Consider the following 15,766-nt stretch of genomic DNA (forward strand, 5'->3'; position numbering starts at 1 on the left):
AGAAACCTGTCCAAAACCATTACGGTTGTCACAAGCTCTTGTTAACCCATTCAGGATGGGAACCCCTTTTGGTGGTTATGTTATACGCTATTGAAAAATAGCAGATCTACAAGATCATAGCATAGCGTGGCACTCGGCTTGTAGATCTGCAATTTTTGAAAAATATTGAAAAATATGGCGCAAATCTTTGAATATTTCACAGCAAACTTTTTAAACTCATATCTTTGCTTCTTGGGGGTCCTTGGAACAACATATTTTCAGATGGGGGTCGGTGGCCAATTACATATTATTCTGGCGGTCCTTGACACAGTTTGAGGACCACTGATGACACTGATGACACTATTGACATAGAAACATTGTTTTTTCAGGTCTAAGACTTTAAACCTGGCGTCCCTATTTTGATAATGTCATTAATATATATATATATTCTTAGTAACACTGTCACTAGATTAAATAGATACAATTATTCTACCCATCAGTGAGGATATACATATGCTTTAGGGTGAATTACATGGACACAAACACACAAAACACGCATGCAGTGTAGCTCTCCACTCGAAATGAATGAATCGCTGCATGTTCTCATTTTAGTTTTGTTTGTGCCTATACTTCGACTTCGTTGCGAGGCGGCGGTACCGCACACCCAAAATAGCCGCTCTACAAGCTCACAGCGCGTTGCCTGCGACACGTTGCGAGCTTGTAGATCCTTTAATTCTGTGTGTGCGCACTGTACACACCTGCACGGTCACATGCTCAATTAAGAAAGATTTATTTCAGCTGCACTGATGACACCGGCCAGGTTCAGACTTAGGTCACATTCACACCAGAGAGCTTTGCTGCGATTAAAACGAATCCTGCCGCGCATTTTCAGAAAGTGCACTTCGTTTGACAGGTGTGAAGGCTCATTCGAATCCTAATGCGTATCAAAGAACCGCATTTTACTCCCGAGCTAAAACAGGGGTGTCGCTTCGCTTTCAATCGCACTTGATTACGATTCGGTGCAGGTGTGAATGCAATCCGCAGTAAATAAAGGAAATGAAGCAAACAATGTGGCGGGTGAGGAGCTGAACACAGTTGGAGACGGAGAAGGCATATTTTACGCAGCACAAAGATGTCCCGTTACCGTGGATAGACGTGGTCGAATGAGGAGACTGAAGCCCTGATCGAAATGAGGACGAGTACATTAATCAATTGCTTAAGAAAACACATAAAAACACTGTCTGTTATATCAGTGCGCTCAGCGCTGTGCCTCCATGCCCAAAAGAACAGTGCGTGGCTGCGTGCGTATAGTGAGATGGGTCCAGTCCCAGACGGCACGACACATGCACGTTATGAGTATAATTTTATCACCATAGATTTCACTGTGTAGGCTAGTTTATGAATGGAACACATTCATAAAGGTCCCCCCTGCTGCGTTTCCAATTGCTACGGATGACAGTGTGAAGGCAAACCGCAGCAAATTAAATATGCAAGAATCCCAATTTCTCCACCCATACGCATTGAGTCTACCGAAGTATTAGGTGGGAATGTGACCTTAGAGCCTCAGAGGGGAATTGTTTTAACATGCTGTTCAGGATGGAGAGGACACTTTTCTCCGACAGTCAAAAAGGACAAGATGAGCAACAGAACAAGATGATGATTTCAGCAGGAGGAGTAGGAGAGCAGGTACCGGAATGCTTTGTTGGGGAAAGGGGGGGTGACAACCCACGGGACCTGCAGGCAACGGGCCGGCCCGCGCACCACTAGTGTATACACACTCTACTCACAGTGACAGATCCTAGGTTGTGTAGCAGGCTGGAGGTATAGCAGAGTGTCTGAGATTCTCCCTTCAAGAGGCTCACCAGATGTCTCCACACAGAACGCAGCATTTCCTACACACACACACACACACACACACACACACACACACACACACACACACACACACACACACACACACACACACACACACACACACACACACACACACACACACACACACACACACACACACACACACAGTTTAACAGAGTGGCAGTTGAACCACCACTCTGTTAAATACAGTCCTCCTCCAAAATAAATTCCAAAGTTTTCTATAATGCAACAAATCAAACTTTTTTTTAATTAGCAAGCCTGTTGTGGAGTGAGTGAAGTTACTGTAAAAGATTAGCCTGAAAAGCATATCACTTTTTTAAAGCAAATAAATAGGCCCATATGAGTTTTATGACCGAAACGGACGTTTCTAAATGTAAAAAATGCTACGGTTACATGAGAAGGAGGCAAAGCCTAATATAATGAGATGTGTGACTTTCCATCCTGCCCGTGGCTTCGTTTGATGAGAGTCCATGATGGCCAGCCCAGCACAGCAGGGGACAAAACAATCACAATGACATCACTGCTCAGTCCTGACACAGTCGAGGGCAGCACCCCGATTAGTTCAGAACCACGGTTCCCTTCCTTGTTACCTCTCTTTTCTTTAACAAACAAGGCAAATTAATTTCCATTATCCCAAAGAGGGAGATGAGGAAAGGACACAAGGAAAGGAAACCCCACAGTATTAATGGTGTGTGTGTCTAATTGGGGGTCATTTTCAGTCATGCAGAGCAGGCAGACGTTTGTAGAGCTGAAGGGTACGCACTACGCACTAAAGCCCTTCAACACTGATTACCATTTACCTATACTATTACTATGTACTTTGTCATGTGACAAATAGCATTTGTCTCTTTCGTGACATTTTCAGTTGAAAAATCAAACAAGAAAGGTTGTGTAACTACAGGCTACAATCACTGTCCAATCCTCCTAGCCTGCCACTTCTGCATTCAATGTTCTGAATCTGTAGCAATACAATAACCAAAAACAACAGACAGAATGGGATTTACTGTATTGATTAATCTTTTCACTGATTACCAAAGATGAGCAGACGAGGGGGAAAGGGATTACAGACTGGGTTAGCAGTTTAACATTGAGAAAATGCCAGGAATCATTTCAGTTTGTGCAATCTCACATCTAAAAGTTCATGGTCAAAGAGTGTTGATTATAAGATGAAGAATGAGAACAACCAAAGAGAAAGGAAATAACTGGCCGTGCAAGATGAAGAAAACTTATAGAAAAACAAGTTATATAAAATAAAATAAACCTAGACGAGATGATAGACAGATGGAAGGTGGTCATAATCAAAGATGTCCATGAAGGTTTCCATAAGTCAGTAGGATGGAGGAAAGGGTACACAGTGAGAGCTGTGTACAGGGTTCCACAGAGGACGTGGGGGGTGCAGGCCAGGGGTGAGGGCAGCGAGCGAGCGGGGGAGCGAGTGAGCGGAGGAAGAGGGAGGGGAAACAGTCAGAGGGTATACCTTGGAGGACACCACTTCCGTGTAGCTGCTTAGGGTATCCTCAGAGAACTTAGCAAGCTGGGGCAAGAGAAGAGTCTAGTTAAAACACAGAGAGAGACCTTCTCTGGGGCTGGGGCAAGAGAAGAGTCTAGTTAAAACACAGAGAGAGACCTTCTCTGGGGCTGGGGCAAGAGAAGAGTCTAGTTAAAACACAGAGAGAGACCTTCTCTGGGGCAAGCTGGGGCAAGAGAAGAGTGACAGAGTCTAGTTAAAACACAGAGAGAGACCTTCTCTGGGGCAAGAGAAGAGTCTAGTTAAAACACAGTGAGAGACCTTCTCTGGGTATCCTCCAAGCAGGGGCAAGAGAAGAGTCTAGTTAAAACACAGAGAGAGACCTTCTCTGCGTCTCCTCTGTGCGTGTCGTGTTTGTGTAGACGTTCGTTACAACATACAACACAAGGGCATGTGTCCTCTCCCTGTTAGGAGATATACCGCAAGTCACTCTTCCTGTTAATGCACACAACGTTATAAGGGGTTGTGTGTGTGTGTGTGTGTGTGTGTGTGTGTGTGTGTGTGTGTGTGTGTGTGTGTTTTAAGTGCGTTTTTGTCTCACCAGGCCTGTGGGTGCGGCGCGGCTGGACTCGGCTAGAACGCGGGCCTCTCCATAAGCATTGACCAGCACCCACATGAAAGGGAAGACCAGAGGCAGGATCGGCAAAACACCCATCAACTGGAAAGACAGTTACAGCTCATTCAACTTTTTAATCTTAAAAAGGAGTAGTTCAGCCGAACAAATCTCAAAGACTGTCCTACCGAGTCTCCTATTGACCCACACACACACGGGATATAAATGATATCAAGACTATATAAACATAGTCTGTACCTGCAACTGGAAAAAGTTGAAGCAGTCAGGGGTGAGGTTAGGTGCATCACAGAAGTAGCGGACAGTATTCACCAGCAAAAACGCCACCTAAACCAAAATGATTGTTTTAAAACAGGTAGAACACGCAATGCCAATTAACAGAAGGAACATTCTCCAAACTCATCTACGGTAAGTGCTCACCAGCACAACAGGACAGGTTATCTTGGTCATGACTGACTGCACAGTGAACCTCTCATTATCCAGAGCCGTGATGGGCCGAGACAGGGCCATCTCCAAACTTTTCCTGTTGAAAGACAAAAAATGGCAAGGGGAGAAGATTGTTCAAACCAATTCCTTAAGTTATTCCTCATCTCTATTATTTTCTTTCTTTTTTCTCTATGCCTGTATATTTTCTCTGTATATTTTGTATTAAATGTACCTTACCCTTATAGGTCTCCAGATAAAAATGAGCCTACCTTTTTCTCTTTTTCTTTTCTTTTATTAAAGTCAGTCAAAGTCAGCTAACAACAGTGACATGAAACATGTAGAAACAAATGTGAAAAGAAAATGTATTTGCTACAAGGAAATTGTACATGTGATTAACTCAATAAAGTAATAAAAAAAATAAAAAAGTTCTTCCTCATTGAGTGAGGTTGGCGTTTGGCATGTGACATCACATGCTGTTTGAGTGGCATGTGTGTGTCAGTGAGTGCTATGTCTGAAGACCTGAACACAATATTATGCTTTGGCAATATGCAGAGTGAAAGAAACTACCAGAAAAAAAAACCTTTTCAGTGTCTGCATGGGTGTTTGGGACAGAAAGCATTAAAATGTCCTGAGGTTTGAGCACAATAGTATAGACTTGTATAGCCTCACTGTATATGGACAATTTACAAAAAGGGGGAAAAAGGAATCATTGACCACGTTGATTGATTTGGTAAAATAAAAACAAAGTCTGGAGAATCATTTGGATGATGTGTACAAAATATTTACCCAAAAGCTTTACTTTTGAGAAATAATTTACATTCTCTACCCCTGAGGTATGCAACACACTGTCGGCTCAGTCCGACCTTTGTTTATCCATGTATACGCTGAAGAGAACAGTTAAGAACACTGCCACATCATAATACTCAGCAATACAGTAACAAAACACAAACTTTAAGCCCAGTAGTTCTTAAAGTTGGCTAATTAATGCCTGCCACTAGGTCTTAACCTGCATCATGGGGGTATGTCCAGTGCATTGAGCGCAATGTTGGTATTTGCACCACTAAAATGTGCCAAACAGTTATGGGGGTCGATTAAATGAAACGGATTGAGAACCAGTGCACTAGCCCAACATAGCCGAGTCGCCAACCTGACAATGTCTAGGACTGGTGTGCGGACAACTCAACATAGCCGAGTCACCAACCTGACAATGTCTAGGACTGGTGTGCGGACAACTCAACATAGCCGAGTCACCAACCTGACAATGTCCAGGACTGGTGTGCGGACAACTCAACATAGCCGAGTCACCAACCTGACAATGTCCAGGACTGGTGTGCGGACAACTCGGAAGAGCCGGTGCTGCTGGGGGCTCTGAGGGCTTCTCTTTTCATTGGCCAGCGGTGAAGGAGGAGGGGATATTGGGGGGAACACGTCTCCTGGCTCCAAAACGATGTGCTCATCATCCTGGGAATGAGTAGTAGACACAGAGGAGACACATAAAGCCTGAGGTATTCAATGAAAATAGCTATAGCTAATCTACAAGCTCACAACACGTGTGTGTGTGTGTGTGTGTGTGTGTGTGTGTGTGTGTGTGTGTGTACAGTATCAACACACGTTCGAACCTTGATCCCCCTGAGCGAAGCGAACGCCTCTTGTCCGGGTCTTAAAGCTATAACATCCCCTTCCACAAGCAGACTGACGGGCAGGTTGACCAGTTGGGAGTCTCGGTATGTCCAGTGGAGGGACCAGGACGGAGACGAGGGAGTGTACAGGTCAGGGTAGAGAGACGGAGACCACCGTATCGCCTCAACTGCACACCCTGAAGTATAGTCTTTAGTGGGGAAGTGAGGAAGGGGGGTGGGGGGGCAAGAAGACAAGAGAGGGAGGGTGTAGAAGACAATAAGACAAGACATTAAAGAGTTTCAATGAGGAGATGGAGAAATTCAAAGAAAAGTGAGATCAAAAGAGGGAGTTAAATCTCAGACTTTAAATTGTGTTTTGGATACTTTCGATTTGGTGTCTGTACTTTTCTGCCAGGTTGGCAGAAAATTATAGATAAAAAAAAGGTTATTTTTGCAGTTTGTATTGGGGTGGGGAGGCGGGCGGGGCGTGGGTCACGATACATGGACAAAGCATTTCCGGGGGTCCCCAGCCAAAAACGTTGAGAACCCCTGGTCTACACCCTCCCCTCAGTGCCATGACCAAACAGGCACTATAGTAGGGGCAACAACCCCAAAAACTGTGGATCAAAATCTACTAGAGTTGAGTTCTCACCGTTGAGCTGTGCAATGATGAACTTGAGGCGTCTGACCATCTCGGTACTCTTGAGCTCCTCCTGTCGGCCAACCAGCAGCAGGTTGAGGATGAGAAGCAGGAAAAGAGCAGCAGCATTCATCAGCTCCATGCCAGTACTGAGAACAGAAGAGCCACCCGCAGGTGAATTCTAAATAATCCATTTGTCAGTTCACACAAGGCAATTAAGTGTCTGTGTTTTTTTTTGCGTATGCATGCAATAACGCAAAACCATTCAAAAGTCAACCAGTATACAGATAGTATTACACCCTCCTGTGTTCTAACCAGTGACCTCTGAGTTACTGGTCAAGGCCAACCTACTACCCCATTTAGTCACACGGATGAGTCTTTTAACAATTTATTAGCTGGGACAAGTCTTTCATAGATATTCAACGCTAAAACCATTTCAGGTGACCCACCTGCCCTGCGGCTGGCTGCCAGGACAACAGACCAGTCCCAGTACCACCAATAGAGTGAGGGCAGCGCCTGGCCAATGGAGACAGGAGGGACGGTTGCGATGGTAAAGGAAGCTCTTCAGCCAGCGTTCCTATGGTTACACAAACAACAGAAAACTATGATTTGCATCAACTTATGTAATACATCTGACATAACACATGGACCTTTGTTTTAAGACTTTGGATGAAGAGCTCTGCAGCTATTGGTAGAGGGGAGATACAGTAAGGGTGTGTGCTCTTGGCATAGCACCTGCCCCTTATGCAAATGCTCAAATGTAATTTAGATAGATAGCATGTTAAGTAGACAGATACCAGGTCTTTTTTTTTTATCAAAGTTTCTTTATTCATATTTTCAAGTCGAATAAGAGTAAAAAATAACATAAAGAAACAGTATTTTATCGGTTTACCCCCCCCCCCCCTCCCCCCAGAGTTCCCGCTCCGAAAGAGCCACAACCCCGTTATCTCGTACCATTAACAAAGATACATTTAAATAAAAGGCATACATACATATTCAAATATAGAAGGAATGAATAAAAATGTATAATATAAATATATATATTTATAAATAAAAAAGTAAATAATAATATTAATGCAATTAAAATAAAATAAAAACCATTACAGTGGGGTCAGTGTTATGAGTTATTAAGGATTGTTGATGTCAGCCGCACAGTTAAAAAAGGTTGCCAAATGGTGGAGATTTTTAAAGCACCAGCGTACAGCGTACCCTCTTGTGGAGTAGCGAATCTTCTCCAATGTCAAATGACGTAGAACATCATTAACCCATGATTTTAAGGTTGGTGGGGGAATTTCCCTTCCATTTCAATAGTATTAGTCGCCTAGCCAAAAAGAGATGCAAAGGCTATCATATTCTTGTTTTGCCAGCTAAGACATAGACAGATGCCAGGTCTACACATTAACCTGGCATCTGTAGTGTGGTGTGTATAGGTTCTATGTACAGACTATTGATTTTTTTATATTATACTGTTTACTTTAGACTAATAATAGGTTCTTGGTTTACCTATGACCCCAGATTACAAATTCTATGCATTTGATATTACCTTGTGTATGCTTAGTGTTTACTGTAATTCGCCCTGGATTAAGATGCTAAATGCCTAAATTGCTAATTGCCTACCTGTAAAGAGACTTGTCTGCGTGTGGTCTTCTGATCTTGTTCCAGCAGACTGGTCAGTTGATCCCTGAGCGTGGTCAGAGCCTGGCCTGTAGACAGGCCTCGGATCACAGCCCCCTCCTCCTGCAACATACAGTAGCGTCGTCAACACTGTAACATGTGTATTCTGTATTCTCACACCACAGAATGTGTTATTAGAAAACAGTCCAAATATGAATGATTGGAAATGTAAGTTTCAAAGATAGTGCTGGCTTGGCTATATTTGCATATTTTCCAGGATGCAGTTTGGGTCACCGGAAAATGCAGAAATGTAGTGTTGTTTTCCTAGTTAACTGAATGTGGGAATGTCTTAAGGTATTCTTCAACAGGGGTCCTAGGGAGTCGCCTAAACAGGAGGGGGGGGGGGGGGGGGCACAATTGTTTTGTGTGATCATGAACTTCCATTGAATATTTGTCTGAAATAGAGAAATACACTTTAACACAAATCCAATATTATTAGCAGAATGTATGATGTGTATGACTCAAACATTTCAGGCCCCATTGACTTCCATTCATTCTTTTTGCAATATTAAACCTACATTTAATAAAACACACATACTTCTGTGGCCTAATTGCAGTGTGCACACTGCACAAGACATCTGGCATAGACAGTCCAGGAGTTTAAAAAACTAGAAAATAAATATGAAATACTGTAATACTGGCTGATTGACTGATTCTGTTTATGGCTGGCTGGCTATAATCTATCCATACGGCTGGAAAAAATGTTTAGCCTGTAATTAAGTGATATTTGGGGGGGGGGGGGATACTTATCTAATATAAATAGGAATGCAGTCCTTTCCCACATACTCATGCATCCGTCTACGACGTGTATCCACATAGAAACATGAACAACACACATATAAACGCATTGATGTACACACATTCTCAGGGTTCAGCTTTCAAACGTCACATCCCACACAGATACACTATAAATAACTGCCCATTTCCTCTAGAGAAACAAAGCATCAACAAAATCCTCAAGACCGACTTAAATACTGACACACACACACAGCCAACCTAAGCTGTCTTAGTATAATAGGGCACGCCCACTACCTGACCTCAGATACCCACAAGAATAACACAAAGTCACAAACAAACACGTGCCTTGTGCGGATTATACACAGGCACATACTCTCACACTTAGTGCCTAGAGGCTTACCTCAGCCTCATTTTGCAGACTCGCCTACACAAATCACCAATAGGCTGACGGATGCAGCGAGGAAACATCATATAAGACAATCAACATACTGTCCTCTTCCTCCTGACAAAGAAACTTCTGTCTTTCTCTGCCTCTCTCACTCAAAACTATTACTACCACCAGTCAGAGCTAAAAAATAAAATAAAATAAAAGGTGTGTGAGGAGAATATTTATATATTCTAGGAACTACATTTAAAAAACAGTGCCCATGTAGGAGAAATTGCTTGTTCATCATTTGACTCATTTCTATAGACGGGAACCAGCCAATGATGCTTTAAACCTCACCCAATTCCCTCTCCTCTCTGGGCCCCATATAGTGGTGCCTGCCTAGGTAGACAAATCCAGCAGCCAAACAAACCCAGGTTCATTTCAGTTCAGCTCAGCAGCTGGCTCAGAGAGAGAGAGAGAGACAGAGACAGAGAGAGGAGAGGACAGGACAGGAGCAGAAATAGAAAAAGCAGGATGGACAGAGCAGAGGGAGAGAAAGCGAAAGAGGCTCTTTAAACAAGAGGACCATTGCCAACCTGGCCCGTATTACCCTTGTAGGGCTTTGTTCCACTTTTGCCAGCAAAGTGCATTCTGCAGTGAGGTACTAAGGATGCAGAACGAAGGTCCAGCGAAGAGGGGAGGAAATTGTATTTAAGAGAGAGAAAGAACGATGGCAAACAAGAAAAGAGCAAGACAAGCATGAATATAAGAAGCTGCAGGCAAGAGAGAGAGAGAGGATAAGAAATGCAGCACAAGTCAAGTGTCCTTTACTGAACTCCCTCATCGCATATCTTGACAGAAAAGTAGAAAAGTACAGATTCTCTGCCAGGATCACATAACCATAATGCACAATGGACTTCTACTGCTGAAGAAAGACATTAAAGTTACTCGCTCGGTCGCTCCACGATAATAATACCATTCTGCACACTTGTTCTCTGACACATGAAATTATTATGCAATATGATGGTCACATGTCCACGTCCAGTAATCTAAATATATATATGATTTGGCAAACATACAAACGCATACAAAAAGTCATTTACACATGGAAAGTGAAAGCAGAGCTCCTACTCTACCTCAATGACTTCTAGGATACTCATGTTTCCCCTGAGGAAGAGAGCTAGTGGCAACTGGCAACATGTTTTAGCTTGTACTGCTAAGAGTTAATGATTACATAAATGGAAAGCTACATACAGGTGTTGAACACAGAGAGGAAAAAGAGATGGCCTCATTGTTGAACTTATCAATAAATGGCCATTTTCCATTCCTGTGCAATGTGCATGGAGTGCTGACTCAGTGAGGTTCTCCTACATAATATCTGTGTTTAACTATAGAATGGTTTGATCAACTGCCAGAAACGGAGGAGGGAGGGTGAGAGACGCAGTGATAAGTCGTTACTCTTTAAACAAGAGCTCCACTTATACATTAATAGATATATTCTTCATCACCCCAGTACACTCATTATGTCATTGTATCCATGTGTGTGTACAGTAGGAGGAGTGGGATATAGCGATATAGTGCTAGCTGATTAGACTATAGTGATATCACAATCATTTACGGACCACAGGAAGATATTTCTCAATATTGTCACATTTTCTCAAAACGTTAATCGTCTTTGTGGAATGGGGGACTCTATATACCTTGCAGTATTTTTCAATAACCCCTTGGGTTATCTTGTTTACTTTAAACCATGACCACTTGCAGTCTTGCACAAATATAACTTGCATTTACTGTAGAATTTGTGTTGGCTTGGCTTTATTAGCAATGCATCACTTGAGCAGGGGACCTGGGTTCAAATCCAGGTTACAACAGGAAAGGTACATAGTGCAGCTTTAAATTACTGTAATATAATTTGATTATTATGTAATTATTAATGTTGAACGGTGATGATGAGACTACTACATCAAAGCAAAGCCCTGTGGATATGTGCAAATAATTCCAATATCCAACCAATCACAAATAGGATTATGTTGCCTTACAGTATTACAGTCTATTACCTTATTACCGTCTCCCTACGGCCTTACGCACCAAAAATATAACTTATACAATTGGGGTGGTTGCATTTGGTCTCACTGCTGTTCAATTGAGATATTTAGATCCTGTGTCTACTGTAGGTTGGACATGTGGTCTGACACGCTTTATAGCACCCAAAGGTTTGTCTGCAATTATTGATGACATCTGGTCATCCTATTACCGTATATACAATGTATAATGTCTATGAGAATACGCACAGACACCTTTTTATTTGCCCAGAGTGGGGAAAAAATGTTTAGGTGCGAGCATCCGTGTGCGGGTACATTCATTAACATGGAGATGAAGAAAAGCAGCATGCGTCTGTGTGCTTATGCTCCTGTGGGTTTTGTGCATTATGCTCCCTTAATACTAACTACCAACTGCCTAAATTGTTTTTCCTTTTGCTTGTGTCTTGTATAAAAACGACAGATGTACTCTGTGTAGGATGTCCATAAATACATAATTAATTATATATATTTTTTAAATCTCTGTGGCTAGATATATTGCCATTACTGTTCCCTGTGCTATGTGCTGATTAGCAGAGTGTACTCCTCAGGTTAGTTAGTAAACCCCAAGGGCCAAGACCTGTTTCATAAACACTCGGCCACCCCAGGGACAGGTAGTTATCATTAGCAGATGTCGACTCAAACACAGAGTGCACGCACCTGCTTCTTATCCTGCAGCTCCATGGCGACCAGAAGCACTCCACATACTCTGCTCCGCTATCAGCCTGCAATGACACCAGGCAGAGCCCGAGTCTCAATGCCAGTCTTCACCCTCTGAGCTGGACACTGCACACAGAATCTTCCCGGGTGGTCCTCGAACGTCCGTCTCTGACAGACAGCCACTGCACGAGTCCCCCAGCCGAGGACAGAGGAAGACAGAGCAGCCTCGGTCCTGGCTGGCAGCACCACCTCTCTCCCAGCCAGCTCTGCCAGTCTGATGGGAGGAACACCCTGACCTGCAGGAACAGTGGAACTCTGGGAGATGAGATTTTCTTGGGAGATTTAACTGTAGTTCAGGTCTGGCCAAAGTGTGGGTGTCCTCTTCATTACATGCATTTATGGATCTGTGGATGAAAGGGGAAAAAAAGAGAGTGCACATTATTACATAATTCAGTAAGCAACCTTGAAATGTGGGCCAGATGGAAAAAAGCGGCAAAGGTGTGGAACAAAGGTTCCACACCTTTGTCAAACCAGTCTGATCTACTTCTATAGCGCATTCAGCCTGTCTTGACATAACAAGAGACTCCAAGCGATTGAGGTGAACCCAGGTGGCAACATAATAGTTTCATTGAAAGGGTATCAAGGGGCCCAGACTACTGATGGTACTACTGACCACATAAGCAGCTTCCTCTGACAAAAAGAACCTCACTGAACCCCATAGTCAGCAGTCTCCATTGGCTCAGGGATGACAGTGCTCAGCCAAACAGAGAAGAGAAAAAAAATGCCACCAGACAGAAACATGAGAACAAAGGAGATTCTGCCAAATAAATAAATATTAACCAATTAAAACAAATGAGTAAATATTGTATGGTGTTGCTAGTAATATTAAATAGTAAAACTGTGCAATGAAAAAGACACGCGGCGACGCATCGTTTAGATGACGGACTTGCCCAGTAGTGCACACTTGAAAATGCATTAAAATAGTTAAAAGCAAGTTCTCATATTCTGCAGGAAACTGCTGCCAATCCTGGTCTCCAGTGCCCGTCGCACTGACATGCTTTAATCTTCTGCTTTGCTGACTGACAGTGATATTATTGTGGCTGTCTGAGGCCAGGTGTCACTTTCCCTCTTGGATCAACGTGCATAGTTTACATTACAACTACCACTAGCTTTACTTAGCTGTCCTGTCAGCTTTAGCTAGCGAGTTTGTCTAGTCTAGAAGAGGAAACCGAATGATTTCCCCCGTTTTGAGTGATTTGATCCAACATTGAAAGGCTGACACATTGACACAACACAGCAACTGTCAGTCAGTCACTTCAAACCAGACAGTCGAAGCAACTTCAATAATTATTGTAACGTGTGTCTCTCACTCAGTATTTGCTAGTAGTAGCCTTTTTTTATTTGCACAAGCTAGCCAGGCGACTCGATGTCAAAGTAGCTGCTGCTGCGTACTGGGCTGCATTGCAATATTACACCGTCACGACACTAGTTTTAATCATAAATAACTGGAGTTGTATATAATAATATAGTTTCGCACTCACCAGCAGATTAGTATTGCTTTGGGGGAAATGTCCTTTAAATATTCACTTGTGTGTCGGACATCCACTCAGCCTGAAGCGTCCCCATGGAACAGCCATGTTAAGTTGAGCATGAGCAACCCCCAAGCAACCTAGCCCTCTACAGGGCGGGGGCGGGGCGTTTTACTGACGCAAAGACGTGTTCCGGTGCTCTCATTGGACAGATCGGAAGTTTACTCTGTTTTGATTGGTGGATAAGAGAGGAGCGAGATTGTATTCCCCACCCTAGTAAATTCTACAGCTCTATTTTGAAATTGGAAACCTTTACCTTGCTTCGTGAGTTCCTCTCTTGTTTGTCTTTGGTGTTGTTAAGCTTGCTTTGATTTTCAAATTTGACTGTACAAGTTGAGCCTATTAGTATGAAATTAATAGTTTAAAGGCTCTCTCCCCAAATGGGGTGTGTGTGTGTGTGTGTGTGTGTGTGTGTGTGTGTGTGTGCGTGTGGGTGTGTCGATCAGACTGTCAGTAAATTCTGATAGTGAAGCAAACTTCCCCCCACAAGTATCAAAGAGGCTGACAGACAAGAGTCTGCCTTATATGCCCAATAAAAAAAGGCTGACAGCTGTAGACACCTGTACGTGAGTCAGTCACTCACATCCAGTCTGTAAAAGCTGTCAAAAGTTGACCAACCGTTACCAGCTGGATGCGGAGCAGACATCCTGGATCGAGAGGCCCCCTGCAGAGGGCCCAGGATGCTGACATAACTCTAGGGAGGCAGTACTGGAATGTGACCGCTGTATGGGCTCCACTATCCATTGGGAGAGCTGTACCGCTTCGATATAGTCTTCCCCGGAGCCTTGGGGTCCCAGGAGACAAACAACTGGGTCATCTCTCTCGTTTTTTTCCCAGATTTATTTGAGCATCTGTTTACATATTTATTTTAAAATATTTATTTTATATCTTTATATTTAATACATTTATCATAAGTCCTCCTGTATTACAATGTGGAGCCTGTTGTAAACAACACTCACAGTCTTTGTATTGAGTTTGTGCTTGAAATGTACTGTAATTCTACAAACTGTTAATAAATATTTCAATCAATCAATCAATTACCCTTTTTAGACAAACATACCTTTCCATAATATACATAAAATCATAATATAAATAGACATAATCACAAGCTATTTTCCATTTCAACTGACAAACTAATTTAACACATAAGGAATGTTTTATTAAAATGTAACAAAAATATTAAGTATTCAAATATATTAAAAACAAACTAATAATCAATAATGAATTGACTTGCATTCCTCATGCTTTCCTGGTGTAGTTATGATTATCAGCATCTATTTACATTAAAATAAAGGACATTTATTGTGGTGAGCGTGTATTCATACTTTTTTGCATATAGTGTTTATACATGTGAATATGTACAGTATACGTATGCACTGCATGTAAATATGTGAATTGATTTCCACAATCAGCTAAAGTATTCAGTAAATATACATTTGATCTAGTTTCATTAAACTATAGGCTATCAAAGAAAAACAAATAAACAGGTAGAAAGTAACATTTCTTTCTTGTTACACAAGTCAATGATTAACAGGTGAATTAACTCCAGTCATACACTGTGTGTGTGTGTGTGTGTGTGTGTGTGTGTGTGTGTGTGTGTGTGCGCGCGTGCACTGCATAGACGTGTCTATTGTCGACTTGAGATGGAGCTGTTGATAGATGGCCGTACCAGCTCTTCCATAATTACAGCAAGGATGTGGCACAGTGCCTTGGCCTTAGGGAGAGACAGACAGATAGACAGTCAGACAGACAGACAGACAGTAAAGTTCCCCCCTGTTTGTTTTTAGTTTTGCCAGTCGCTACGAGTTGAAAGAAAATAGGGATATACAAACAAACTATTCCAAGAAGTATTTGAAGAACGTTTGGGGGTTCCGGCCTCACATACCAGACTACAACATAACGTAAGATATCATTCGCTCCTGACCGGATCATAAATGACCCCAAATGGTCTGCCTCCCAGGCTAAGGTCAATATGACTACTGTGCACTGCTCACTGCTTACAAGGTACGTATGAGGTCAGGA

At 42.6% G+C, this 15,766-nt stretch overlaps 2 protein-coding genes across 5 annotated transcripts in view; both read right to left on the bottom strand.

Annotated features, from left to right (window-relative positions):
• Window positions 1-13,804, bottom strand: part of tmem94 (transmembrane protein 94) — a 28,843-nt gene extending 15,039 nt beyond the window's left edge. For 2 of the 4 annotated variants that reach the window (XR_013965742.1, XM_080788849.1), the window contains exons 1-12: window positions 13,697-13,804; window positions 12,156-12,559; window positions 8,256-8,375; window positions 7,088-7,215; window positions 6,651-6,787; window positions 5,999-6,207; window positions 5,689-5,840; window positions 4,374-4,476; window positions 4,194-4,280; window positions 3,924-4,040; window positions 3,332-3,388; window positions 1,767-1,871 (exon numbers count right to left, since the gene is read on the bottom strand). Coding sequence is in view for 3 of the 4 variants with exons in the window: in XM_080788849.1 (XP_080644975.1) it covers window positions 1,767-1,871; window positions 3,332-3,388; window positions 3,924-4,040; window positions 4,194-4,280; window positions 4,374-4,476; window positions 5,689-5,840; window positions 5,999-6,207; window positions 6,651-6,787; window positions 7,088-7,215; window positions 8,256-8,375; window positions 12,156-12,179 (1,239 nt within the window). In the remaining variant the exon portion in view is untranslated. The remainder of the gene's footprint in view (window positions 1-1,766; window positions 1,872-3,331; window positions 3,389-3,923; window positions 4,041-4,193; window positions 4,281-4,373; window positions 4,477-5,688; window positions 5,841-5,998; window positions 6,208-6,650; window positions 6,788-7,087; window positions 7,216-8,255; window positions 8,376-12,155; window positions 12,560-13,696) is intronic. The other 2 variants (XM_080788850.1, XM_080788851.1) reach the window with 2 other exon arrangements.
• Window positions 13,805-15,340: 1,536 nt separating this feature from the next.
• The window catches only part of myo15b (myosin XVB), a gene marked incomplete at its 5' end in the record, with an annotated part of 35,273 nt that continues 34,847 nt past the window's right edge, over window positions 15,341-15,766 (bottom strand). Inside the window, one exon of the mRNA XM_080790055.1 lies at window positions 15,341-15,458. Within this exon, the coding sequence (XP_080646181.1) occupies window positions 15,372-15,458 (87 nt within the window). The 3' untranslated portion in view covers window positions 15,341-15,371. The remainder of the gene's footprint in view (window positions 15,459-15,766) is intronic.

This window comes from Protomyctophum bolini, assembly GCF_963924005.1.
Source record: "Protomyctophum bolini genome assembly, chromosome: 18".
NCBI lineage: Eukaryota > Metazoa > Chordata > Actinopteri > Myctophiformes > Myctophidae > Protomyctophum > Protomyctophum bolini.